We start from the raw sequence: 25567 nt of genomic DNA, 5'->3' as shown, positions 1-25567 counted from the left end.
ATATACATATGGTGATGGGCAATTGTTAGGGAGCCATCTACATAACTAGGATCCGATCAACTTCCCTTCCTGAGTCCTCATAGGCCTCATGGCACTGGTCAGCTGGCTTTGCCAATAAGAATATTGGACTACTTCAGGTGCATTATCTCCCTAGTTCAGCATTATTATTATTAACATAGGCTCGTACCTACCGTCCAAGCTCGAAGGTCCCACAAAAGCCGCCGTCGTTATTGGATATTTGGGAGTAGCACAAGACTTTGCCCTAGATAGTCTGTAGAGACTTGGTACCTAGCTTCTTCTAAAGGCTTGAGGCATGATCAACAAAATAATAATAAGTTCTTTTTAGTTATCTAAGGCTCGACAGCAACGACTAGGTAGATACTTATTGGCTGTGGTGGACAATTTTCTGCTTGACGTTGTTCACTTCTTACTGACCCAATTCAGAGTAGTATATGATGCCATGTCCAATGAGACTGCCTGTGACTGCCCTGGTGTCCAGTCTGTATGCCTGTGCGCCCAAAAGGGCACTAAATAGGCACCTTACTTCAATTCCTGCAAGGGAAATATAGCGTCATGATGGATAGCTGGAGGTACCCACTGGTCTTGTAAGTTACTGTATCAATACATACATACATACATGCATGTACCTACTTAAAATCAGATTGTCCATTGGATAGCCGGGTAGGTAGTTAGGGACTTAGAGTAAAGGTAGTTAGCATATGCCCCTCTTTCCTGTGGCTCTTCTGGGGCCCCTGGCAAGCAAATCCATATCTGCCTCTCCGCTTTCTGGCTGGTACGTACTGTCATAAATTACTCTAGCAAATTATTCTTTCCCATGAACTGTTACTGTTAGACTTTTGAGGACAAGATTGGATTGGAATGAATTAAAAAAGGAGAAAGGAGGAAACTAAGGTACGGAGTATTATTCTACTTGACTATCAGCACATCATGTCTGTGGCCATAAACAGAAAGCCAGAATGCGCCAATAGAAGACATTCCTAGCCATTATCCTTCGCCTCATCTACACACACTGCCACAACTGTCTAGGTATGCAGCAGGTACTATATAGAGCTACTATCTAACTACTAACTACTGCACCACCCTGTAGCTCATTTATTATTCAGAATTCATTAAGAATCTACAATTAGGCCGCATGCCATACTTCAGGATCATTCAGTTGGTGAACTTGTGGGTTGGCTACCGCAACTAAATAGCAGCAGTAGTGGTAGTCTCTAGTAGTCCCGCCCCCTCCTCTCTGCCCCAAATTATTGCCTCCTCCAGCGCCATATTGAACTTCGATCTCACTACGATCTATTATTATTTCTCTTCCCCCCGCTCGACATCAAGACGCTTCCTCGCTCGAATGGTTCTTTGACAATTCATATCTTCTTTGCATCAATCTTTAGAACGTTCTTACTTGACTGAAGATAGCCCGAGTGTTCCTTGCTTTTCATCCTCTACTCCCGGTTCTTTATTTCCGCGTTCCTGCAGACCTCGCGTGTTCGGGCTTCGTCGCTCCATCAACGTCACCTGCTCTCCCTCCCTCTCCCTCTCTCTATCCTACCTTGACTACCTTAATCTCTCTCCCTCTCGCTCTCACTCGTGCTCCCTTTCTTCCTCTTCCTTTCCGTCCTCACTACCTTTCGAGGACATCAATCCAATATAATTTCTGAACTAGAACGCCAAATTTGCAAATTCCCTCGCCTTTCAAGTACTTCCACTCCTGCCTTTTTCTTTTATCTTTTTCATTTTTTATTTTTTCATTTATCATCTTCGTTTCTGTTCTCCAAACGAATCCATTATTATTTCTTTCCCTTGGAGGTTTCCTGCTGTGGTCTTGTGTCTGCACTCTTGCCAAGTCCATTGGTCCTTGCTCTAAGCCTACCACCTACGATTCGCCCGCCCATAAGTCCGCCTCTCTCAACCTTTCCATCTCACACGCACCTCCACTCAACATCCACCATTCGGATATTCCGCCCATCCAAAGCGAACACCCCTCCTTCTGCTCCACCATCGATTGCAGTCTGCCCAAAACGGACTTCAGAACTCCCTTCTACGCTATTTTCCGCCATTCACTGTTGAAGTGCAGCCCTCCATACTCTCGATAGCAACTGCCCAACCCCCCTCTTGTTGCCAACCCCACAAGTTGCCCGTGATGTCACAAAATCGACCTGGGGTGTTCTCGAATCTGCGCATGGGCGGTAAGAAACTTCCAAATGCTGAGTTCAATTGTTCAGAAAACATTACCCAGGAGCCTGTGGAACTGACTGCTTCGCTTTCCGACCATGCAGAAGTCGTCCGCGAGAAGGTCCAGGATGGACTGACAGGGGAAACCAAAGAAATCTCGTACTCACAATGTAAAATCGTCGGCAATGGATCGTTTGGTGTCGTCTTTCAAACGAAAATGATGCCAAGCGGCGAGGATGCTGCCATCAAGAGGGTCCTTCAAGACAAGCGCTTCAAAGTATGTGTACATTATGAGGGCAATTGCCCTCGCTGCCCAACCCCACGATACCGTCGCTGACGAGATACCAGAATCGAGAACTGCAGATTATGCGGATTGTCCGCCATCCTAACATCGTAGAATTGAAAGCCTTCTACTACTCGAACGGCGAGAGGGTATGCGACTCTCCTGTGTTTCCCCTTTCGTCCTAAGTTGCCTTTTGCTGACTACCCTACCATTGTCTTCAACAGAAGGATGAAGTGTACCTAAACCTCGTTCTCGAATACGTACCAGAAACCGTCTATCGGGCGTCGCGGTACTTCAATAAACTGAAAACGACTATGCCAATGTTGGAAGTCAAGCTGTATATCTATCAATTGTTCCGTTCCCTGGCATACATCCATTCACAAGGCATCTGCCACCGTGACATCAAGCCCCAGAATCTCTTACTCGATCCAAATACCGGCATCCTCAAGCTCTGCGACTTTGGTTCGGCCAAGATTCTGGTAGAGAATGAGCCCAACGTTTCCTATATCTGTTCCCGCTACTATCGTGCGCCCGAATTGATCTTCGGCGCCACTAATTACACAACGAAGATCGGTAAGTCCTCACTGATTCCTCCTTCAATTCTGACACTGTCATTGCTGACGATCGTCAAGACGTGTGGTCCACAGGTTGTGTGATGGCTGAACTCATGCTTGGTCAGCCATTGTTCCCTGGGGAGTCGGGAATTGACCAACTGGTGGAAATCATCAAGGTCCTTGGTACCCCTACTCGGGAGCAGATCCGCACCATGAACCCAAACTATATGGAGCATAAATTCCCTCAAATTAAGCCACACCCATTCAACAAGGTGAATACGCTCTGAAGGAACTTCTTGCGAATTGTACACTGACTCGATGACCCCCAGGTTTTCCGGAGAGCTCCTCACGAGGCCATTGACCTGATCTCAGCTTTGCTGGAATACACGCCGACACAACGTCTATCCGCTATCGAGGCGATGTGCCACCCGTTCTTCGACGAACTAAGAGATCCCAATACCCGACTGCCCGACTCTCGGCACCCTGGTGGCGCAGCTAAGGATCTCCCCAATCTCTTTGATTTCTCCAGACATGGTTCGTTGTCACTTGAGGCCCAAACTTATTCTTCCAGATGGCTGATTCGCTGACGATTCCTTTTGTAGAACTTTCTATTGCACCTGCATTGAACAGCCGGCTGGTTCCCCCTCATGCACGCGCCGCTCTCGAGGCCCGGGGGCTAGACATTGACAACTTCACTCCTCTCACGAAGGAGGAGATGATGGCACGTCTCGACTGAGTCGATAAGTTTCTCGTTACGAATCAAACGCCCGTTCGATAGTGCTTCTATCTGCACAACTGCGCGAGGATATGATGTCATGCGATGCAATTCACTTTGTGCACTGGGATGTTCTTGGACCAGAAGTGGCTTTTATGGAACTTGTCGACCAGAGTCGCTGGCTAGACACCCGGGAGTTGGCATCTCTTCTGAACGTATGAGGATACAAGGCAAATCCCATATTCAAAAGAAAAGGTGAAAAAAGAGAAAACAGGAGAAAAAAAAGGAATGGGAAATACAGAAACATCGCATTCTGGTGACAACATAAGCAGTTTTCGTGAGGCGGTGGTGCATCATGACAGTTTCATGCAACAGGGTTGAGGGATTGTCATAGTCTGGAGTTTTCGAGGTGTCTGAGACAGCTCTTGGGAAAGGAAAAAAAAGTGATACCCTTTAGTGTGCGAGTCTGCCTTCGGGGATTTAAGTTGCATAGCTTCATTCTCGTTTGAAGGAGGGCATGACCACTCCAATGCCGCAAGTCCTACTGAGAAATGCGAAGTGATCCATACCCTGCGGAGGCTACAGATACTGTGAGGAATTTCTCGGCTTGGAGACACCTAACATTTGTGTCTTTACAGTCAGTCTGTGTGCTCCGAGTACCGGCATTGGAGGTCCCATGGCCCGCTCAACTTGCAGCTTTAGAAGCCCCTTCCTTGTGTTCACACTTCATTTTCGATTTTTGTGTCCTTAGCACTTCTCATCCTTTTTCCCCTCTGATTTTCTCTAAACTCTTGTTTGTTTCTAACGTCCGATTTCACCTGTTTGGCTTCGATGCCCACGTGGACTTCGACTTGGCCAACGGTGATCACAGCTGTTTTTTAATGCCAAGAGGATAGCCTATTTCTACACCTCCATATACATTCAGAGATTCTCAAGCTGTATGTCTGGGGACTTCTCACTCGCTAGTATGTATAAACACAGATACGTGTATCATTTCTTCCTGCTGCCTCTCGTCTCTACTTTCCTCTGATCAAGTACACGGGATCTACCTGAAATTTGTGCTGTGTAAACTTGTTATCCCAGAACCTCCCAATTCGCAGGCACTTGTACGCGCTCTGGTTGCCCTCTGTCAAAGAAAGAGAGAATTGAGATTCAAAACTAGAGTCTGCTCCTTACTTTCACAGAAGAAAGTCATTTCCATAGCCTTTTCGTCATCCTGAGCATAAATGATCCTTACAGGGACTCTTCATCTGATAGACGCAGCGGACTTAAGCTGGTATAGGGTTTCACAAGGATCAATAACCGCTGAAGCTGCTAGATACTAATCTGCTTGCGCCTGATAACAGAAGCGACTTGTTATAAGCCCACCTTCAAAGTAAGGAAGATGAATCCGCTTACCTCGCATTATCAGGGTCACGGTCCTATAGTTAACTAACTAGTTATCAGTAGGGGTTATATAAGCCATGGAACGGAACATCTAATGTTCCAGCTTTGCGCCGGCCGAAGCTGTTGTCTGGCATGCGGTACTTAGCTTCAAGTGAACTACCTGGTCTTTGCCAACGAAAGGGGCCGTGATCTTATTTTTAAGTGACAGCTTCAGCTTCAGCTTGGGTATCCACCGGATAGATACTCTGTTGGAGTCAATTGTTGTTTGCGAGTTGAGATCTGTCGTTCAATCCTAACATGGCCGACTACGAACGCCGACCACACGGACCCTCAAGGGGAGGGCGCAAGAGGCGTTATAGAGGTCGGTCTACGATAATTGCGATCCTTACTGCTCTGCCTTTGGCTGAGTAGAAGGTCCTCTCCCTTACTGGTTTTGATTGAACTAACATTGCTCCGGTGGTGCATAGATGATGAGGATTCTGACCGGCGTCCGCAGAGGCGCAGATACGAAGAGCCACTCGTGGTCAAGGTTCGACGACAGCTGCTAACTCTTGCCGAATCTGTACGAGTTTCCTTATCACATAAGACCTGGTCTTACCGATTGCAATTGGTGAAGCTTACTTGTAAATGCGCTCTAGGCTGCTCGAAGAGCAGAGGACGACGCTGTGGTCATCGCAAAAAGTGTCGCAGAGAACTATGAGGACGAAGAGCTGAGAAAAAGCTATGTCGACATAGCCATTGATCTGTATGTGAGAATAAGCTTTCTTTTCACTCCAATCTCCCCTGCGCCGTCTAGTGCTAACCTTTCGGCTTTCTGCTAGTGTCATAGAGCAACCGTTGAAGATTCCCTTTATCGCCGCTACAGTTCTGGTCGCCAATAACTATAAATCAGAGCTTGTGGAAGATGTCCTCAAACGAGCACGCGAATCACTACAACAGTACATTGATGCCGGAGCCTGGCGCGAGGTCAAGCTTCTTCTGCGATTTCTGGGTTGCCTTCAATCTATTTTCGAAGGAGACGGTGTCTTTCCAATCCTGGAGGAACTTTTTGCACGTGCGGTTGATCTTCAAACCGCGTCATCTGAAGACGTCAGTTATATATTCAAACATTTCTTCGAGCATAGAGGTTGGCTGGGTGCTGATGTCGTCTCTATAGTTGCTAGGACTCGAGCTCGTCAAAATCATTCTGTTTACGATTCCATACACTATGGCGTCTCCAGCCACCGGGTTTGAAGCACAAGCAAGTGCACTCCTGGAAAAAACAGACATCATCGCCTCAACGCCGCATGCTCTAGTTGACTTGGTGAATCCATTCGCTTTACAGGATGGTGAACCAACTGCTGTGCAGAGTGTCATCGGCTTGCTTCAGAACCAACTCCAAGCCGAGGCGAACCGTGGCTGGGAGCTTGCTTGCCTTCCTCGGCCCTGGAAGAGGTCGGAAGGCGAAGAAGATGGTCCTATAGAAGCTGGGCCTAAACATGCCTTCCCTCAGATCACCGTCCCAAATCCTGTGCGAAAAGGAGCCAGGGCGATTTTTCCCGAGATCTACCTCTCTGTATACGCGAATCAAGACTTGGAGACCGTCCCTCCAACCTCGGACATTGCATCGTCTTTATTGAGAGAAGCTCTCGTGGATACAATCAACATCCTCGACTTCAACCGCATCGCTACTGCCAAGTTTTTGATAGATGTGGATTGTTATTTCACGCCACACACTTTTGTGAAGCGTGCTACGCCATTTGACAGGCTGCGCGATCTCCCTGGGGATCGCCCTACGTGGAAGCCTGAAGATGTTGCCGTCGACGCCGTCTTCTCCCAGCTATTCCAGCTTCCTTCCCCAGAACACAAGCTGGTTTATTATCACTCGGTACTCACTGAATGTTGCAAGATTGCGCCCGCGGCAATTGCTCCCAGTTTGGGTAGGGCTATTCGCTTCCTGTATGGGAGCCTTGACACAATTGATTTGGAGCTCATGCACCGATTCTTGGATTGGTTCGCCCATCACCTGAGCAACTTTGGATTCACGTGGAAATGGAGTGAATGGTGGGTGAAGTCAATCCGGAAATCATTGTCTGTATGCTGACGTCTGGTTTCAGGATTGAGGACCTGGAGCTCCCGCTTGTCCACCCAAGAATGGCGTTCATTACGGGCGCTATCGACAAAGAGATTCGATTGAGCTTTGCCCAACGCATCAGAGGAACTCTGCCAGACCCGTACCAGGAATTGATAACTGAAGGAAAGGAGAAGGATACTCCTGATTTCAAATATTCCTCAGATAGTGAGTCTTACCTCATACGTCATCCGCGTTCTACCTACTCGGTAGGGTTAACTAGTATCCTTATTCCTACAGCTACTCCTTACGCCAAAGAAGGCAGAGAGATCATGCAACTCATTCGCAAAAAAGCGGGCGATGAGGAGATTCAGCCACTGGTCACCGCCATCGAGGAGCAAGCCCAGGCTCTAGGAGTCGATGATCCTATGTTGCCCTCTACCGATGCCTTGGTCACGTCTATCTGCTTCGTTGGATCCAAGTCTCTTTCTCACGTCCTGTCATGCATTGAGCGGAACAAGGAAAGGCTATTGGCGATCGGGCCCAAATCAGCTCGTGCCCGTTGTCAGATCATCACCTCGGTGATGGAGTACTGGGTGGATCAACCAGGCGTCGCGATCAATATTATCGACAAGCTGTTGAACTACACGATTCTGACACCCTTATCCGTCATCGAATGGGCCCTGGTGGAGAGGTTGCAAGCAGGAACGATTCTTAGCAGAACACATATCTTTGAGATGATTTCTGCTACGGTTGGCAAGGTCACCAACCGTCTGCGGCAGATTGTGGCTGCACGCACCCAGCCGGGTCTATATGAACCTCAATTGAGTGTCTTGGACGAGACCCTGAGCCGCGAAAAGGCCGATATGCAGGCTCTTTTCAGAGTGATCGAAGACTCTATTGTGTCGGTCGCTGGCGGTAGTAACGATGGACTGATGGAGAGAGGTGATGGAAGTGGGAACCTGCCAGAGGACGAAATCATCCGTCAGTGGGGTCGCAGATGGCTCAGGGTATTCAGACGCAAGGCTGGTGTGGAAGAATCATTCATCACGGAAGCCATGGCTGATGCCACACCGGTCGGGACGGCCGCCCCTGCGCCCCAGCCTGCTGCCTCTGACACTGGGGCGGCCGCGAATGTAGCAGCAGATGGAGACATGGACATTGCTGGCGCAGATGAAGCCGTCGAGATTTCGTAGGGCAGTCGCTCGCAACCCAAACAGCCCATCAGTCTCAGTTGCTGCCGATTGGCTTGGCTGAGCCACTGCGTCTTGTTGAGTTTCCTTGAAGCTATGTATTGATAGGTCATTGTGGGATTAAGGTAAACAGAACGAAAAAAGACCATGTACTCTGTCCTCTTATTTCTTGATCCGTCTTCGGCATTTCTTTACCGCTCCTTGTTCGATATACATTCAATCATGGACGTTTTGTCTGCTATGCCTGCATTTGAGCCACCTAATAATGTCTGACACTTGTGGAATCTCCCATGGGGTCGTCGACCAAAAGGGACCGTTATGGATCTGGTTGACGCTAGTAATATTTCGCTTGAAGGGCACCTCTGGGTATTCAGTAGGTTTATTAATGTAATGTTGGTATGTGTTTCTAATAATTGATGAATTATATACAGCAAACTTGCACAGGTCCTGCCAAAAGACAAGCAGGGAAGAGAAGAAGAGAAGATTCCGGACCTCCATGCATGCAGATGATTAAAATGATACAATAAGAATGACCATGAAGGAAGACAGGGAATGATGTGTTGTACAAAGATGATTAGTGTATGGGCAGTGGCCAAGAAAGGGAAAATGTGAAAGCACATGACAGTCATAATTCACGTCAAGGTTGGGGACCAACCTGTCCAAGTGGTCAAAGGAGTTATGTCAGGCCCTCCTCTTTTCGTTTCGATGGGCTTTTTGGTAGGTTCTTTTTGTCTGTTTCCGCCTCCATGAGCAGTTGACCTATCCGCAACGGAGTTCGATTCGGATGTATTCTCCGCCAACGCAGTCTGTAATAACTGAGGACTTTTGGCGTACTCCATGGCGCGACGATATCGATCACAGATCCTTTTTAGTCTCTTCTTGAGACAGATACTTGCGGTCGTCTTCGCCTTCAACTGTTTTGAGGATTGTCTCCATTTCCTTGGTCTGTCTCTTCCACTCAGCTTCGTCCATCTTCGTCTCGCGCCGGAAGAGTTCTTCGTTGGGCTTCCGGTAGCTGCCACCGAGGCGGTCCCACAGTGTCGTGAATTGGCCATAATTGTAGTTGAAGTAGAGGTGGTGCATCGTGTGGCAAGCAGCCCCGTTGATGATCGGGCTGTTGGCAACATATTCTCCGTCGTGAATCATTACCGTCCACAGGTTAATGAAGCCGAAGAGGAAAACATAGGCCAGCTTCTGTAGGGGAAAGATGAATGGGAAAACATGGTAAGGAACACTCTGCGACCAACCATCCAAGGGGTGGAAGGCATGCGACGCGAAGGGACTGGGCATGATCCACTTGTGATGGGGCTTGTGGAGGGACTTGTAGATCAGCGGGTGGTGCAAGCCGCGGTGAATCCAGTAGATGCAGAAATCAGTGAAGGCGATAAACAGAGGGAACTGTAGAATGCTATAGTAAGGGAACGGCTCTTCGTCGAAGGAGTCGTACAACTTGGCGTATCCCCTAACCTCGGCGACCAAGAAAGGAGCGGTCAGGAGAGACATGACGGGCATGGATCGCATGGTCTGCGCAATCTCCATGGTAATTTGATTTTTGAGGAACTTTGGATGCTTGACTGTCGTCTTGTCCCAGATGAAGATGTAGGAGAGGGTTGCGGAAATAAAGTACACGATAATGCCGAAGATCCTATTTTGAAAGAAAATCGAGGCATTAGTTAACCATCTCTTGGACAGGATGCGGTCAAAGATGATCTTGCATACCAAACGATCAGAAAGAAACTCAGGAACTGGCGGTAGATGTTGTTTCTGGGCCATGCGCTCAGGTAGGCGTACTTGGACGGCTCCAGATGAAACAGTTGAGTGGCGGGTTCGTACACAAACGGCTTGGAGGCACCAAACAAGGACAAAGAGCTATTGGCAGCATTGGTCAAGCCTGGTAACGAGACCGTCGAGGAAAGCGATACAGGTAGTAGGGCCGAGTATACACGGTCCCCGATGAAGGTATCCCAGATCTCAAGAACGATATCCATGGTGCCGGGAAATGAGAACTATTTTTTTTGCGCCAGAGAAGAAATTTGGCAGGGGTTGAGCGCAGCCCAGTCAGTCGGTAGAGGGTCAATCTCGATAGAATGACAACAGTATGAATTTAGAGACAAGAAGAAAGATAAATCATCGGTGGAGGGAGGAGAGGATAGCAAAAGGGTATAAGAGGAGGTGGTGGAGGAGGTTTAATAAAAATAATAATGATGTTTTGGGAGACTTCTAATCAGGAGAACCACGGAAAATCGACCCTGCAGTAGCGTAGTTATCACACCAGGGCGGAACAGGCACAGCCGATCCATCAGTGGATTCGGCTCGTGGAGCAAGTAGTATCTGGAGATACTCCGTAGTATCTACTCCGAGGTCTAGGTTGCCTCGAAGATTTCAATAATAATGACTTGCAGATGAAGACAACGACAACGATCACTCAATAAAAATCCTCTGTAGGTATTCCACAGGAAGCCGTCTGGAAGTTCATGTGGGGATCTACGTGCCTACTCCTTCGTCCGCACTGATGTTGTTTAGGTAAGGCGCATTGAGCTGTATCGAACCTCATTTTTTTGAATACAGTGACAAGGTATAGGCGTATAGGTGCCATCAATATCAAAAATCCGTACACTGTAACCAAGACTGTGCCCAAGTAACCTCAGAATAATTGTTGATGAAGGAGCTGAGGTAAAGTACGAAGTTATCGAAGGATAAGATCGATGCAGAATCTTGATCTATCAGCCAGATAGTTGCCACAGCTTAAATCTTGAGAGCATAATACTCGATGATCAATAAACATGACTAAGATATGAACACTATGCATGAAGAATAGTCTTGCCTTGAGTCTGTGTCATTGACTGCTCTACCGTGGTTAGTTGTCTGCAAACGGCCCTCATATCTCACGATTCTTTTACCGCTCAGTCGAGCCCCACCAGTACTAATCCACAAATAGTAAGTCAGGTACGAACTTTACCTACAAAGGTTAGTTACAATACTATACTGTTTTAGGTAACGATCCAAAACCAGCCAATGCGCGCGATTTCGCTTCTGGAGGCTTGGCGGCAAACGTTAGCCGCCTGCCCCGGCTGACTTTTTTCCTTCTTTACCTTATGCTACCTACCTTATATAACATATGTGTCCGGGTGTCAGTGCACGCTTACTAAGGTACTAACTACTGTCCCACTGGCTGCTGAGTCTTGGAAGCCCCAAAGTCCCAGCTCGACACCTATCCGCCTACCTTACCGATCTTACCTCCTGCTACTCAACTCTGTTAGCCTCCTCATCCTCCTACTCATTCCGTTGCTCTTCTTCACACACACTTACACCCCGGCCACAGATTATCCTCACCCTTCCCACCCGCTTTTTCCTTCTCCTGCATCATTGCAGCGGCTTGTCCCTGTCGCGCTGTGATGCGACAGGTTTGACTTGCGTTTCCATCTGCAGTGCCTTGAGAGGTGTCATCCAATTTCAACCCGAACCGCCCCTCTTCCTTCAATCGTCAGCATCGCTCGGTCGCGGCACGTTGCTGTTACAGTCATCCTTGCAACTGGACTATATCGCACTCCGATCTCGATTTTCTCGAAGCGATTGATTTCAAATTTTGACGCGCAAAATGTATAACACACATCGTGGGATGGTTCCCGCTCCCAACTCCCGTCTTACAGAGTTGCTGGACCAGCTGCGCCAGGAGTTTGAGAACCAGTCGAGAAGCACCGGAGAGTTCGAGCACCAATGTATGTTCTTTACGTCTTTTTCATATCTCTTAGGTTATGTTCGACGCTCCCACTTCCATGTGTGACCATATCGCCATTTGTCCATCTGTTCTCTCAAGACATCGGGGGAGGGGAAGCAGACCGTGGTCGTTCAATCTTCGCCCGATTCACATGTCATGTGGACTACGGTGCCGCACAAGTCTTGTCATCACTTGCAAAGTTATCCTCGAACCGCGCTAACTATCTACTCCAGTAACCGGTCAGCTCCAGGAGATGGAGATGATCCGACAGAAGGTCTATCAGCTGGAGCAGGCACAGATCAAGATGAAGCAAGAGTTCGTACCTCCAATCCCCAACCTTGAGGGAAAATGGAAGAAGGAAATACATAGTTGGCTTGGCTGCTAACATAATCTCGCTTTCCAATAAAATAGTTACGAAGCAGAAATCCGAGTCCTGCGCCACGAGCTCGAGTCGCGCGGCGTGCAGCCCGTCTCATCCCATATTGCTGGCCCTGCGCAGCATGCTGGCCCGTCTCAGGCGCCTCCCCCGGCCCTGGGCCATGGCCCCAGCAATTTGTTCGGTGGAATCATGACCAACCAAGGAGGTAGTGGTCCCGGTCTTGCCCCTCCCCCTCCCCAGGATCAGCAGCCTCCCCAGCATACCCTTCAACAGCCTGCTCCCGCGGCTCAGCAATCAGCGCCCCAACCGCCGCAGAGCTCCTTTGGAGGATATCAGCCTGGTGCTGCTGTGAACGGTATGTTCTGACTGTATTTACTTTTGGTTCTCTGGCGTCTGACCCTGCGATGATTTTCGTTTTCTATTCAGGCTACGGACCCGCACCGCCTCCGACCGCTTCTCCTGGCCCCGGAAAGAGGCCTCGCGCCCCGCCTGGGCCTGCAACTCCTCAACAAACTCACCAGCTAGCGTATCCCGACCCGCGTGTGTCCCCTCAAATTGCCCGTCCCACTCCTCCTAGCCAGGCGCTCGTGACGTCTCGCGGCGAACGTCCCGGGAACATGCTGGCTAACTGGAACCCCGATGACTTGCCCGCTTCGCAGAAGCGCGAGGGGGCCGATTGGTATGCGATCTTCAACCCTGAAGTTCAGCGAGTGCTTGATGTGGACCTCGTCCATCACCTGGTCCATGACAGCGTTGTCTGCTGTGTCCGTTTCAGTCGCGATGGCAAATACCTCGCCACGGGCTGCAACCGCTCCGCTCAGATCTTCGACGTGACCACTGGCCAGATCGTCGCTACCCTACAAGACGAGAGCGTAGACAAGGATGGGGATCTTTATATTCGCAGCGTCTGCTTCAGTCCTGACGGCAAGTACCTTGCCACCGGAGCCGAAGACAAGCAAATCAGGGTATGTTGAGTTGTTCCCTATTGGAAGACCGGGTGGCTAATACAAATGCATCTAGGTGTGGGACATTGCGGCGCGTACCATTAAGCATATCTTCACCGGACACGAGCAAGATATTTACTCGCTCGACTTCGCCGGCAATGGTCGATACATTGCTTCAGGCAGCGGAGACAAGACCGTGCGTCTCTGGGATATCCTCGATGGTAAACTCGTCTACACTCTCAGCATCGAGGACGGCGTCACCACTGTGGCCATGTCTCCGGACGGCCACTACGTTGCGGCCGGCTCCTTGGATAAGAGTGTCCGTGTTTGGGACACCACCACTGGATATCTTGTGGAGCGTTTGGAGAGTCCTGACGGGCATAAGGATAGCGTTTACTCAGTCGCCTTTGCTCCCAATGGTCGGGATCTGGTCAGCGGCAGTCTTGACAAGACGATCAAGCTCTGGGAGCTAAGCGTCCCCCGGGCCGGCTACACAAATGCCGTGAAGGGTGGTAAATGTGTGCGCACATTTGAGGGCCACAAGGTATATCCAATATGACGCTGCTTGCCTTCGCAAGAAGTTTGCTCGATCGATGCTAATTTTACTGGGTAGGACTTTGTTCTGAGCGTGTGTCTCACTCCCGATGGACACTGGGTCATGAGCGGTTCCAAGGACCGGGGTGTTCAATTCTGGGACCCCATCACTGGAAATGCACAGATGATGCTCCAAGGACACAAGAATTCCGGTCAGCACCTCTTCCATTATTTGTCTTGCCTTTCTCTCTTGTCGATCTCGTGGATTTTTCAGGGTCTAACTGTCTTTTACAGTCATCTCGGTTGCCCCCAGCCCTACAGGCAATTTGTTCGCCACTGGCAGTGGCGACATGCGGGCAAGAATCTGGAGGTATTTTTTCACGTTCAATTCTTATCGCTGATATTGAAACTAACGCGGTGGTGTCTCTGGCAGATACTCCACTTATACCGGACGGTAATGGGCTTGATGATGGGAAGCTTCGGCGCAAATGTGACTTCTTTTGTTTGTTTAATCCACAATGTCGTAGCCTCTTTGAACATGGCCTGGGTTTGTTTATGCGTTCGACCTTTGGAAGGGTCTGTCCCCGTCACATCGCAACTTCAGATTTTCGTTTCCTCGGTGACGTTACTTGTTGAATTCCATGTTTTAAAAAATGACAAAACTCTGCATGTACGGATAGCAGCTAAACTGATATTTTGACTGACACGAGAATCTTCTACTTCGGCTTGCCATGGATGTGCTCCTTCGCGGATCTGTTAACTGAGGTGCTGGTTGTCCTGGACTGGTCGCAACAGCGCCGAGCATTATTCGCGATGAGCGTATACGTATGCCCTGAAGCTGACGTACGTGCCAGATACCCGGAAGTCAGTGGCTTCACGGTGATTTGATCTATGGAGCCGTTTGCCTCCTGGACAGGGTTCTAGGGTTAATGGGAAGATTACATCGTTTTGTCCAGTCATAGACAATGTCTGTTACGGATATCCTTGCTTGGTACATGGTCAAGGGCCCCTTAGATGGAATATGATGCTTGAGGCACCAGAAACAGACCGAGACCTCGATATCAGCTCGGACCAGCCACATGATCCCAGGCTGGACGATGGATCTCACATATCGCCTGCTGCGGGATAGGGTGTCTGACTCACGGATGAGAAGAAACATATATCAACATGGTCGATGACAGCGGTATCCCAGGATCTGTCAATGCCGGTAGGAACATGATACAGACCAGGTGCCGTTTTCTGCCTTAGGAACAGAAACTACTTTTAGGTATGCGTGATTGATCCATGATCCATTGAGTGTGATCCCATCGCGACTGAGACTCAAGCGAAGGGGTTTGCTGACAGGAAATAATCGGAACGAATGGCTTCCCACGTCGAGTGGGCCAATTCGAGCACCATTATCTAGGTACGAGAAGCATTGGCAAATGCGAGTGATGACAGAGGTCGGGGCTGCATGAGGCAGGGTCACGAGATGGAAGGACCACGGGCAAATACTAACATAACATCGTTGCTGACGGGGTCTTTGACAACTGACTCCCACGCCAGTGGTGTAGTGGATTGGGTCTTCTACAGTTATGTAGTCAGCCTGAGATTCTACGATTTATCCCTGCCAAAGAAAGGGCTGATTGATTGTGCAAGGCCGGCCCCGAACTGTCAATTGATTTGCAGTGGAAACGCCCTGTTGATCACGAGGGACAACCTATATCCACTAGGGACTGCTTCCTCACTGTGAGATGTGAAGATATCCGCGGAGTCCATGTGAGTACAAGTCCACTGAATTACATTATCACATTCACCACCGCCTATCAAACTGGGTTATTTCCCTTGGAGACTGAGTAGGACAGTAGAACTATAACTCAACAATATTAAGACTAGCCGCGCATAAATGAATCGGGTATAGTTGCCAGTCGCTGAATTTCTGCAGCCATTGGCGGCTAGCTGGAATTATCTCACAGGCTGGGTCTGTCAACCATGATCCGTAAGGTACAAATAGGGTTATGACTTATTGCTAGCTTGGTACCTTTGTAGTATGTCTCTGTGCATTGAGGCTATCCATTATTGATAGTTAGTAAATCACTAACATAATACTTGACATGTCATATTCAGAGGGGTTTGAATGGGAAATAGTTGGGAACCGCGTGGACGTTCCGCTGGAATGGCTGATCGAGCGATGAAAGTGATGATTCTCGGCTATGGAAGAAAACCATTGGTGAACTGAGATAGTGGATGGCTGGGGATCTACTTAGGACCTTAGCTGATAAGTAGCCTTAAACTAAGAAGGATGAAAGTATCAAGTCCTAGCTGGTGCAATACGGCCTTGCTCCTCGTACTTTGTATATGACAGTGAAGGGGAAAGATCGGCATTTCGGACACGGCCCCAGAGCTGCAGTGGGAACTTCCTAAAGTTTGTCTATTTTGAATGCACAGACTGTCTTTGAATATCTCATCGCTGTCATCAACGTATACGGAGTACCGTATCGATCGATGATGCGAGCTTCTCATGTCTCTCTACCTATATATTCAATAGTAGATATAATACATTGGGGCTCTCTTTAAACATGACGTTTGCCACCTCATGGTATACCAGATCAGGTCAAGATCGACAGGTGGTGTGTCGGGGTCAGCAACTGCTCAACTGTTCCTATTTTGTGTTGAGGAAAACGGCTATGTCCTTGGCGGGTATGCTCGGTTCGGATCTTAGCTTGAGATAGATAGATCCAATGAACCTACTTGTTTCAGACACCTCGAGCGCGACCGTAGGCTTCACGGTCACACAACATTAGAAAATACGAAGTAGTCAGACTATTGCCACTCCAATAGGCCGATGGACCCCAAAACAAGACCTTTATGAAACCTTGGAGATCGGGTTTCCTTCGCCGATGATACCGAATGCTTTAGCAGGTATTTCCAGTATGGGGCAACCTCGACGATTTATGCGGATCACTCACGAGACGAGGGACCCCAACTTCAAAGATCGCGAGCAGTCTCTTAGGTCTGGGTTAGACTGTGCCGTACTCCGTAGAGAGCGAAGGACCATGGATGTTTTGGCAATCATCTAAGGAACGCTAACTGTGGGTGGACGACTCTCCGCCGTCCCGAGTTGAAGAAGGCCCGGCCCGCAACGAGAGTATATGAAGACGGAAGAACGGGGAACAACGGAATAGTTAAGTCTATTCATATGGTAACTTGCTTGCTTTTTTTTGTCCCTTTCCCTTCTCTCACAGGTCGGGAAGCCTTGTCTCTGTTCAACGCACGAGAATGTACAATATCAATATGTCTGTCTTATTGCAAGAAGACCTCGGGCCTTGAGTGTGACAGTCCACAAAACTTGGTTCCTCATGACTGCTCAATGTGACTGGCCGACACAGTGATGACTCAGCACCCTTCATGCTCATGGTTTAAGTATCTTAGTCAATCTGTCCTGTGCTGACAGACAGGAAAATGGCATATGTTACACGACGGAAGGGAGGAAAAGGGGCTGAAATGTGCGTCGTAACTATTTTGAGCTGCAGGTGTCTCTCTCCTGTCTCGGCATCAAATACAAAGACCTATGACGCTTCATGGACATCATATAAGTGCCTCATCTATACAGTTCGATGAAGGGAGATAGGTCTACTGAAGATCGTACTGCGCTAGTACTAAGTGTACTCTATGCTGCCAGCATTTTGGCCCTTGCTTCTGGACTGTATCAGCTTGGTAGCATATTGATTGCTGGCCATTGCAATCATATCATTTGTCCATGAGATCTATCTTCATCCTTTCCCTTTGCACATACATCTTTCACCAATCCGAGTAAACCTACCGGAGTTGGAGTAAGGAAAAGTATGCAGGTCTCTTGGGACCCTAGATTTCGAAAAAATTATACCTCTCTATAGCTATCCATATATGCTTAAGTCTTACGTAAATCATGTGCGCAGATCTGCATGGGCTGAATGACTGAGATGATGTCACTTGAGTTTTCAGCAACAGGAGCAGTCAGTTCAGATCTTGAGGAATTCCTGGCGTCCAAAATACAAAAGACCAGAAAAGGGGGCGCGAAATAAGACAGATAAATGATTGAATATGCATTTGTCGGCAGTCGCGGCTATTGAAAACTAATGCATCAGAGGACATGAGGCTAAGTCTGGACTCTGGACTCCGGTGAGGCTACCAAGAACCAATTGTACCTTAGTCTACTCCGTACTAGTACACGGTCTGCTCCACGGCCCACACAGGAGGCTAAACTAGTACTCCGTCTGTACCACAGTAACTTGTGGGCCAAACCTTGCAAGTTAGACTAGATACGGAGTAGATAGATACTACTAGTACCGGTAGAGAGTTCCAATCATCTGGCCAAGGAGAAAATAGTGGAGGGTTTCTAGCAAATCAGAGGAGGCGTCTGACCACTATTGATCGCCTGCGAGCGGTCCGTTCAGTAGCTCTGGCACTCTGCTGCGGGACCCTGCTGTCCGATTTTATCCTCATTTTTATTCTGGGGCAACAGTTGACTTAAGTGCTGTGTGGGCCACACAACACTAAGATCGATTATTAGATAGGATTGAAATGCAATCAATGTTTTTGGTCAACAGGTAACGCCTACCACAGTGCGCCGTGACGGGAGATCGAGAGTCCGTTTGTGCTGGAGTCGAAAAAGGGATAGAATAATTATGTCCAACTGACAATCTTGTCCATTACTCCATACACTCCTGAACCTTGACTTATCTAGCTTTCAGCTTCACCCCACGGAACCTCCGGCCGCCCTGCAGCAGGTCTGCAACCGCAACCACTAAGAAGCTGGCTTTTCAATCCGAAGCTGCCGCCTGAATCACAAACTTCAGCTAGTGACCTTGGCCCGAATGAAGCTAAGAATCCTCATCCATCAGACGCTTTGGATCGAACAAAAGGAAGATCTCGGAATCAGATGGCGAGTTGCAACAAACTGAGCTGACGGACAACTACACATTGCTTCAAATAGAGGTACAGGGAACTGAAGATATGGAGTGGAACGAAGAAGTACCTAGGTATACCTACCTACCTTGCCTCCATGGGTGAACTCAGATGGATATTGGACCTGACTGGGTTGGTCTAATTGATGCGGGCATGAGCCACCGTTTCAGGATCGACATCCAGGTGACGGCTGAAGATCAGTACGTAGTTAATTCAGCATCATGCCAGTCAGTGTCTTTGAATAGAAACTAACGAATATTCCAAGTGTTCAGGTGCCTACCTGCGTGGGTGACGAGGGTATCCCTGTTCTTCCCCATACCACACCTATTGGAATACGAGTATTATCCTTATGGGGGACCCATAATAATGGCATCCAGCCAGCCTGACTGGATCACTGGAGGCTCGAATTATCAAATTATGAAGAATAGGAAGAATCCATCCCGTTCAAATGCCAGGCAATTGAGCCGGTCCACTCTGGCGGGTCAGATGATACATACCCACGATTTTTACTTATAGTTCGTGGCATAAGGTAAGTGCGTATCGCGGAAATTGTGACAAATGCCTGGTTGCCTTCTAACAAAGGCCATTCATTCTGAAATTAAAATCAGTCAAAGAGTCAAGTACTTGGCGGATTCATAGGTAGTGTAGACTCATAAATTATTTCAAAGCAGTGCATACTTTACCTACCATTAGAAAGTAGAGTGCCTCAAGACACAGCGACCTAAATATCATGTAAAAAATAAAACATTAGGTAGATCGGAGTCCACTGGAATAAAGATTCAAGGTTCATGATATCTGGGAAGGCTAGCCGTACCATCAGGTCAATGCATGAGCTATGACAGCGTGACACAATGGTACAGTGATTTGCCCATGAAGCCCCCGATCGGAATTTCAACATGAGTTCCGCGATTGGGCAACAGGGCTCAAAAACAGCGGTCCTCAAGGCCATCATCAACTATTTATTGACTTCCGGCGGCGACTGAAAAGTGTCATATCAAGACTAGATCCCGGTGAAGTGGTGACGGGCAGCTAAGGAAAGGGGAAAGATCTAGATCACCCAATTACAATAAGCATTTTATTACCATTCGCCCCCAGTCAAGAACGAGGGAATACTGTGGTAACTCTGACCAGCAGCTTCAGCTATGTGCCCAATTTCTAAGAACATGACTGAAAGGGTGACATCTTTAACCTCGAAGTACTTGGCTATAGATAATCTCATCATTGTTAGGTACTCATACTCCCTAATTGTCATTCCAGCTCACTGGTGCCAACTGGGTGTACCTTACTCATTCCTGTGTTGACAATTTTCAACCAGTGGAATAGCCGGGGCAATCACGTCATCTAATTGGCAGCTTTTTAGTACTTGACTAGGGGCAATCTTCATTATTATCAACTTAACCTTGGGAATTGGCACATAATGCCTAAGCCACTAGATGCTGAGTGGGGGGCGCAATTGTATGGCAGACTACCTCTCATGTTCATCATGATCAAATAAATAATAATAAATAAATGATGATAATATTAATTACTAAGGTACCATTCTGTGGGATGTAAAGTATTACTACAATTTCCTTGAATTTATATTCCTTATTAATATTTTTTTGTTAAATTATATATGGTTTTTCATTGGGAATTCTTTTTCAATTCCCATGGTACTCTCTTCAAGCTTATTGTTTTCCTGCCCAATCCTTGCTTTCATTTCCTTTTTTTTTTTTTTGTTCCGCTGTATTTATTTATTTATTTAATGTATTTTTTTTTTTTTAAAAAAAAATTAATTTAACTTATTTTTACCTTCCTCTCTACCTAATTTGGTAATTTTCATATATGCAGGTTCACTCATACAAACATATACACTTCTGTACTCTAAGTAGGTAAGTGTCATCCTTAGGTTAGCCTCCTTAATGCTTCATCTAGTCTCTCTTTTGATCGTAGTCTATAAGCCTTCAGCTAACTAAATTAGCAGGCCAGATCCTTGTCACTGCCCACCCCCGCTGCTTCCACTATTCTGGGACACAGGGAAGAACGATTCAGTTATGAGGATCACGTAGGTATATCTAGTTCTAGATCACCACCACACGCACCCCCGAGATGGGGGCGGAAAAATGAGTCTACTCACTGGTCACTATTCACTGGCCAATATAAAAGAGATCTCACACTGAGTTGGATAAGCAAAAAAGACTCTTAAACTGGACTTTCGCTGATCACCTCGACCACCTTCTTGTTTGATTACCCCATATCTTCTTTCAATTTCCCATTGTTCACATTGTCATATATTGATTTGCCTTTGTTTTTCCCATTCTCAATACCCAGGAAAGGCCTGGCCTTGCCAGTGCACCAGTACACAAATATCTATGGTCTCTGTTGTGGGTACTTTGGCCATCCACCTTATAGCATTGTCTTGCTTGCCTTCAGAAGCTCGTTCCTAAGATCTTCTTGCGTCTCTGCCTACCTCATCCACCCGAGTATTACTGAAACCTCTCTTGCTTTCTTGGAAGCTGGCATTGGGGGATCGAAAGTCACCGAACACCTGGCACAGCAATTTGGACCTCAAAAGCCTTCGAGAGCCCAACTGTGTCACATAGTAGGGACTGTTAAGGAGACCTCTATGGGATTTTTAGATCCTCGCCGTCCTTCTGTCAAGAGAAACCGAGAGAGATATATATTGGAAGCGAGAGGGTTGGGAATTTCACGACATCCAACGTTCGTTATCTCACCTTGTTCGCGACACAATGGAAACAGCGGAACCAGTTTCATACGAGTTCACCGGCCATGCAATGGGTTCAATGGCTCCTCGTCGGTTACTGCACGCGGGCCTTGGGTCAAACTTCTCTTATTACAATAACCCGGCTACATCTTTTCCTTTGCCCTATCACCAATCGTCTTCCACGCCGTATGGTTTCAGTCATACGATAAACCAGCACCCTCATCACCTCCCGGGCTACCAACACTTCTATCTTACGGGTCATCCATCGTTCAATTCGCAGCCAGTACGTCTCTCATCTGAACCGCCAACCGTTCAACAGATTCCCGACATCCGCCCAGCGAAGAACGCCATCAGTCGCATTGTGGGAAAGCCATTGGCAAAGTTGGAACAGAGCGTATCATCACAACCTATTGCAGCGGCTCAACCACCGGCCACTGGGGCTACCCAGGAGAAGGGCCCTGGCTCGACTGAGATAGAGTTCTCAACGGAGGTAGACATCCTTATGAAAGCTATTCAAGCAAAAGCTGTCACTCAACAGTCGGCTCTACAGCCGTTACCGCCGCTCCAACAGTTGACACACAGCGGTGAGAATAACTTCTCTCAGACCTATGCCATGGCCTCGTCAACTCCGCGATGCAACATGGCGGTTGAGGAGCTCGCTTCCCGGCCGGGAAAAAAACGAAAGTACATATGCCGACTTCCCAACTGTGGGAAGAGCTTTGCCCAGAAGACTCATTTGGATATCCACATGAGGGCACACACTGGGGATAAGCCCTTTGTAAGTGCACCCAACAATAAACCCACATTCTCGGAACCTCGACTTCTGACATTGCATTTCGCCGTAAGGTATGCAAAGAGCCTTCGTGCGGACAGCGTTTCTCCCAATTGGGCAATCTCAAGGTAACGCACCGAGAGAAACACCCTATCGATGATGAAGGAATCGCATCCTGACATGTAATGGTCATAATCTAGACACATCAACGCCGCCATACGGGCGAAAAGCCCTTCTCCTGTGATATCTGCCAGAAGCGATTCGCCCAAAGAGGCAATGTTCGTGCCCACAAGATCACTCATCAACATGCTAAGCCCTTCACTTGTCTACTCGATGACTGTGGGAAACAATTTACTCAGCTAGGTAACCTCAAGGTATACTGTCTCATGAAACAAGTAACTCTGGCCCCAGAGACTCTCTGAGCTAATGGATTGGACAGTCGCACCAAAACAAGTTCCACGCCGCTACGCTAAGGACGTTGACTCTGAAGTTTTCTCAAATGTCCGAGGCGCAACTCATGAACCCTCAGGATCGCCAGCTTTGGGAGTACTTTGCCACCCTATATAAAAACAGCAACAAAGGCATCAAGGGTCGTGGCAAGGATCGGAGGATCTCCCCCACGTCCAAGTCCAATGACAGTTCTGCCTCATGCACGCGAATGCAATCTTTCGAAAGTGATGAGGACGTCAAGGCGTCGCGCGGCAGTCGTGAAGCCTCATCTGCCTATACCGGCAGCTCCAGCGGAGAAGAAGAGGACCCCGAAACCTATTACACCGATAGAAGAGGTCATTGAACGGTGTTATTTCAGTCATTCAGCTTCATATTCATTTTCTCTGCCTTTGGCTTGTTCTTTCTTTTTCTATTACAGTTTCTTTTTTATTTTTCTGTTTTCTTTTTCTGTTTTCTTTTTCGAGATACCAAGTTTTGTCTGTCTTGGACTTGCGCTTCTTTCGTCCAGGCTACTGATGTACTTCTTACCTTCATTTGCTTTCAGGCTCATATGTTTTCTGGAGTTTGCGGGTGATAGTGTGTTACGGGTTTCTTGAGGGATAGCATCATTGAGGACAGTGCTCGGTTTTGCACGAAGGAAAGGGTCAGTCCTGTACAAAAACCAACATCAACAGACATGTTTCAGTATATAGGCTCACATGTGGCTCGATCTACTAATTGTTCCGTTTGGCTGATAAGAATTCAAGCATCATGCTTAGGTGGACGATAGTCCCCAATACGGAGTTTTCGCTCTCATGACTATGTCCATTGCAAAGAGTCCCACCTGCCAGAGTTCGAAGAACTGTGCTAATGATATGCCCTTCGGCAAGTGAATAGCGGCCTCTACTGTCGTGATGTTAAACTAGGCAAGACTTGGTATTCTCATACACCAGAAAGGTTACCCATGTGCTTGGTAGCACGCGCAGGAGGTTCGGGCCCAAACCCTTGTAGAAACCAGCAAAGCCCTCTTGAGCCCAAATCTGTGCCATTGCATCACGAACACCACGATACACAAGGTGAGCGTCATATGTCTGCAGACGAGATCTCAGCACTTGATAGGGATAGGTGACACAGCCTGCGAAGATCTTTGAAAGGCTTGAGGTGAGAAAGAAATCGAAATTCCCCAATTGTCGTGCCGGTGTCGCCCCCATGCTATCGCCACTAGTACGCGAAGCCGACCTCATCCTTGTACGATACGCTTTCAACTTCTCATACGCCATGAACTGAAGAGCTCCATGACTGACTCCGAATAATGCGGGCAAAAGGCCCCGGTAGAAGCCAGGGATACCCTCAGAGCGATAGATCTGTGCTACGCCGGTGGTAAAAGACGCATAGGCTCCGGGAGTGTTGGAACCGGTGGATAACATGCGGGTTTTGATCACCCATATAGGATTCGTCAAAACTGATGTGGCAAGTCCTAAAGCAATATAGTGCAATTAGCAAATGTGATTCGTGAGCATTTGGAGTCCAATGAAACGCAGATGGGCGCAAAGATCATACCTGCCAGTCCTGATGCAACAAAGTAGTCAGTCGAGGTGAGCTCCGGCACTCGCGAGCCGCGGAGCCTCCGCATCAGATCTTTCGTCTTCCCATAGCAAAAAAAGTACAGCGCCCAGCTGGTGGAATTCCCGATGATGTTGGGTGTTAACCCTCGGTAGAATGCGGTGATGCCGCCCTCACGGCGTGAAATTTCACGGATGACACGGAGCGATCCACCAAGTTGAGAAGGCGAGGATCGGTCAACTAAGTCTCAGTTTGCGCATGAGTAAGCTCCATGAAGATGTCCTCTGACCTACTCGGGAAGTAGTATACGCGTCGAGTCACGTACCCTGTAGCCTTGTCTTTAATAAATCTAGCGGATGGAGGCAGAGCGTAGAGACTATTCCCGCTGTAAATCCTGCTATGGTCTCCACAAAGGATGACGACAGGCCATCCTTAATAGTCATGAAAATCGTGTGTGATTCTTCAGAATCTTTTGGGAGCGCGTGAACGGACTTTCGGAGAGCCAATCTTCGAAACAGCGTGCATGAGAGTTGTTGCGCAAACTTGCGGGTCTTGCTTTTTTTGCTCCTCGGCAATAAGCGCAGCAATCCGGCGAGGCGTTTCAACTCCGCGCAATTGTTCAAGTTGAGACGATGACCGATAAATGATATTCTACATGAGAAGCGAAGGGGGTGTCCGATTCGACAAAGCTTTATACACATACAAATCTTTCTTGATAAATGAACCCCATTCCTGCGAGGATGAGCCCACTTGCCGCGAGTTATTAGTTTACCCAAATGAGTGTTAAGACGGTGTAGCATTTCTCGAGGAAGAAGCTTATCAGTCTATGAAAAGCGCAGAACAGTTCGCAAACATGAAACAACTTTAGAAATACATGAGTGTCAATGTCATCTCCAAGACATCGACATGAAGTATGAAAGAGGGCTCGAGGATCTCCATTACCTCCTCTTAGCCTTTATGTCCGGGAGAGAAACAGGTGCCGAGGATGATAATGAGAATGCACTCAAGTCTGAAAACCTGTTTCATAATCCCCAATTCCCGTCATCGTCTTCTTTAAGCAAGAGGCGAAAACAACCTGTTGGGAGGATCAGTTGTCTGGAATCGAAGGAGTAAGATTTCGCTGAGGTATTACTTGAAAAGCGAGGGTCTGGGCTCGCTGTATGTGTAGCCTGTTTCTCGTCGTGAGCATTTCTGATGATTAAGATCTGAGGGGGGAGTTGCATACCCAGA

At 48.0% G+C, this 25567-nt stretch overlaps 7 protein-coding genes across 7 annotated transcripts; 4 read left to right on the top strand and 3 right to left on the bottom strand.

Annotated features, from left to right (window-relative positions):
• Positions 1-2155: 2155 nt before the first annotated feature.
• On the top strand, positions 2156-4168 carry P174DRAFT_482408 (GSK family serine/threonine-protein kinase; the record flags this gene model as incomplete). The annotated part of the gene is made up of 7 exons (XM_024830732.1): positions 2156-2201; positions 2238-2464; positions 2536-2619; positions 2695-3043; positions 3103-3296; positions 3354-3558; positions 3627-4168. The coding sequence occupies 7 exons, from the start codon at positions 2156-2158 to the stop codon at positions 3758-3760; spliced, it is 1239 nt and encodes a 412-aa protein (XP_024684375.1). The 3' UTR covers positions 3761-4168.
• Positions 4169-5290: 1122 nt separating this feature from the next.
• On the top strand, positions 5291-8743 carry P174DRAFT_450146 (NCBP1 family protein). The gene is made up of 7 exons (XM_024828906.1): positions 5291-5486; positions 5593-5687; positions 5764-5870; positions 5947-6214; positions 6282-7168; positions 7222-7403; positions 7476-8743. The coding sequence occupies exons 1-7, from the start codon at positions 5423-5425 to the stop codon at positions 8369-8371; spliced, it is 2499 nt and encodes an 832-aa protein (XP_024684374.1). The 5' UTR covers positions 5291-5422; the 3' UTR covers positions 8372-8743.
• On the bottom strand, positions 8438-9110 carry P174DRAFT_145088 (uncharacterized protein). Its single transcript, XM_024821141.1, has one exon. It carries the CDS (start codon positions 8995-8997, stop codon positions 8560-8562), a length of 438 nt encoding a protein of 145 aa, XP_024684373.1. The 5' UTR covers positions 8998-9110; the 3' UTR covers positions 8438-8559.
• On the bottom strand, positions 8734-10204 carry P174DRAFT_440389 (sterol desaturase family protein). Its single transcript, XM_024827041.1, has one exon. The coding sequence runs from the start codon at positions 10139-10141 to the stop codon at positions 9224-9226; it is 918 nt and encodes a 305-aa protein (XP_024684372.1). The 5' UTR covers positions 10142-10204; the 3' UTR covers positions 8734-9223.
• Positions 10205-11649: 1445 nt separating this feature from the next.
• Positions 11650-14438, top strand: rcoA (putative transcriptional repressor TupA/RocA). Its single transcript, XM_024828905.1, has 7 exons — positions 11650-12087; positions 12320-12401; positions 12498-12820; positions 12892-13430; positions 13486-13953; positions 14023-14155; positions 14238-14438. The coding sequence occupies exons 1-7, from the start codon at positions 11967-11969 to the stop codon at positions 14342-14344; spliced, it is 1773 nt and encodes a 590-aa protein (XP_024684371.1). The 5' UTR covers positions 11650-11966; the 3' UTR covers positions 14345-14438.
• A 7160-nt stretch (positions 14439-21598) lies between these two features.
• On the top strand, positions 21599-23138 carry P174DRAFT_459281 (putative C2H2 transcription factor; the record flags this gene model as incomplete). Its single annotated transcript, XM_024829751.1, has 4 exons — positions 21599-22351; positions 22420-22473; positions 22546-22719; positions 22785-23138. The coding sequence occupies 4 exons, from the start codon at positions 21599-21601 to the stop codon at positions 23136-23138; spliced, it is 1335 nt and encodes a 444-aa protein (XP_024684370.1).
• Positions 23139-23481: 343 nt separating this feature from the next.
• P174DRAFT_503062 (putative mitochondrial folate carrier protein Flx1) lies at positions 23482-24940 on the bottom strand. The gene is made up of 3 exons (XM_024831129.1): positions 24663-24940; positions 24335-24577; positions 23482-24251 (listed from the first exon to the last, which is right to left on the bottom strand). The coding sequence occupies exons 1-3, from the start codon at positions 24778-24780 to the stop codon at positions 23692-23694; spliced, it is 921 nt and encodes a 306-aa protein (XP_024684369.1). The 5' UTR covers positions 24781-24940; the 3' UTR covers positions 23482-23691.
• Between the last annotated feature and the right edge of the window lie 627 nt (positions 24941-25567).

Source organism: Aspergillus novofumigatus, assembly GCF_002847465.1.
Source record: "Aspergillus novofumigatus IBT 16806 chromosome Unknown P174scaffold_3, whole genome shotgun sequence".
NCBI classification, from domain to species: domain Eukaryota; kingdom Fungi; phylum Ascomycota; class Eurotiomycetes; order Eurotiales; family Aspergillaceae; genus Aspergillus; species Aspergillus novofumigatus.
The sequence above is the reverse complement of the archived record's forward strand: the minus strand, read 5'-3'. Positions and strand labels throughout refer to the sequence as shown.

Excerpts from the sequence above, each read along its gene's own strand:
- P174DRAFT_145088 (XM_024821141.1), bottom strand. The coding sequence starts at position 8,997 with ATGACTGTCATGTGCTTTCACATTTTCCCTTTCTTGGCCACTGCCCAT.
- rcoA (XM_024828905.1), top strand. The coding sequence starts at position 11,967 with ATGTATAACACACATCGTGGGATGGTTCCCGCTCCCAACTCCCGTCTT. Across the intron at positions 12,821-12,891 it reads GCCTGGTGCTGCTGTGAACG|GCTACGGACCCGCACCGCCT; the intron begins GTATGTTCTGAC and ends TTTTCTATTCAG. Across the intron at positions 13,954-14,022 it reads GCACATTTGAGGGCCACAAG|GACTTTGTTCTGAGCGTGTG; the intron begins GTATATCCAATA and ends TTTACTGGGTAG.
- P174DRAFT_503062 (XM_024831129.1), bottom strand. The coding sequence starts at position 24,780 with ATGACTATTAAGGATGGCCTGTCGTCATCCTTTGTGGAGACCATAGCA. Across the intron at positions 24,578-24,662 it reads ATTAAAGACAAGGCTACAGG|TTGACCGATCCTCGCCTTCT; the intron begins GTACGTGACTCG and ends ACTGAGACTTAG. Across the intron at positions 24,252-24,334 it reads TGTTGCATCAGGACTGGCAG|GACTTGCCACATCAGTTTTG; the intron begins GTATGATCTTTG and ends ATATTGCTTTAG.
- P174DRAFT_440389 (XM_024827041.1), bottom strand. The coding sequence starts at position 10,141 with ATGGCCCAGAAACAACATCTACCGCCAGTTCCTGAGTTTCTTTCTGAT.
- P174DRAFT_450146 (XM_024828906.1), top strand. The coding sequence starts at position 5,423 with ATGGCCGACTACGAACGCCGACCACACGGACCCTCAAGGGGAGGGCGC. Across the intron at positions 5,688-5,763 it reads TGCTAACTCTTGCCGAATCT|GCTGCTCGAAGAGCAGAGGA; the intron begins GTACGAGTTTCC and ends AATGCGCTCTAG. Across the intron at positions 5,871-5,946 it reads GTCGACATAGCCATTGATCT|TGTCATAGAGCAACCGTTGA; the intron begins GTATGTGAGAAT and ends GCTTTCTGCTAG.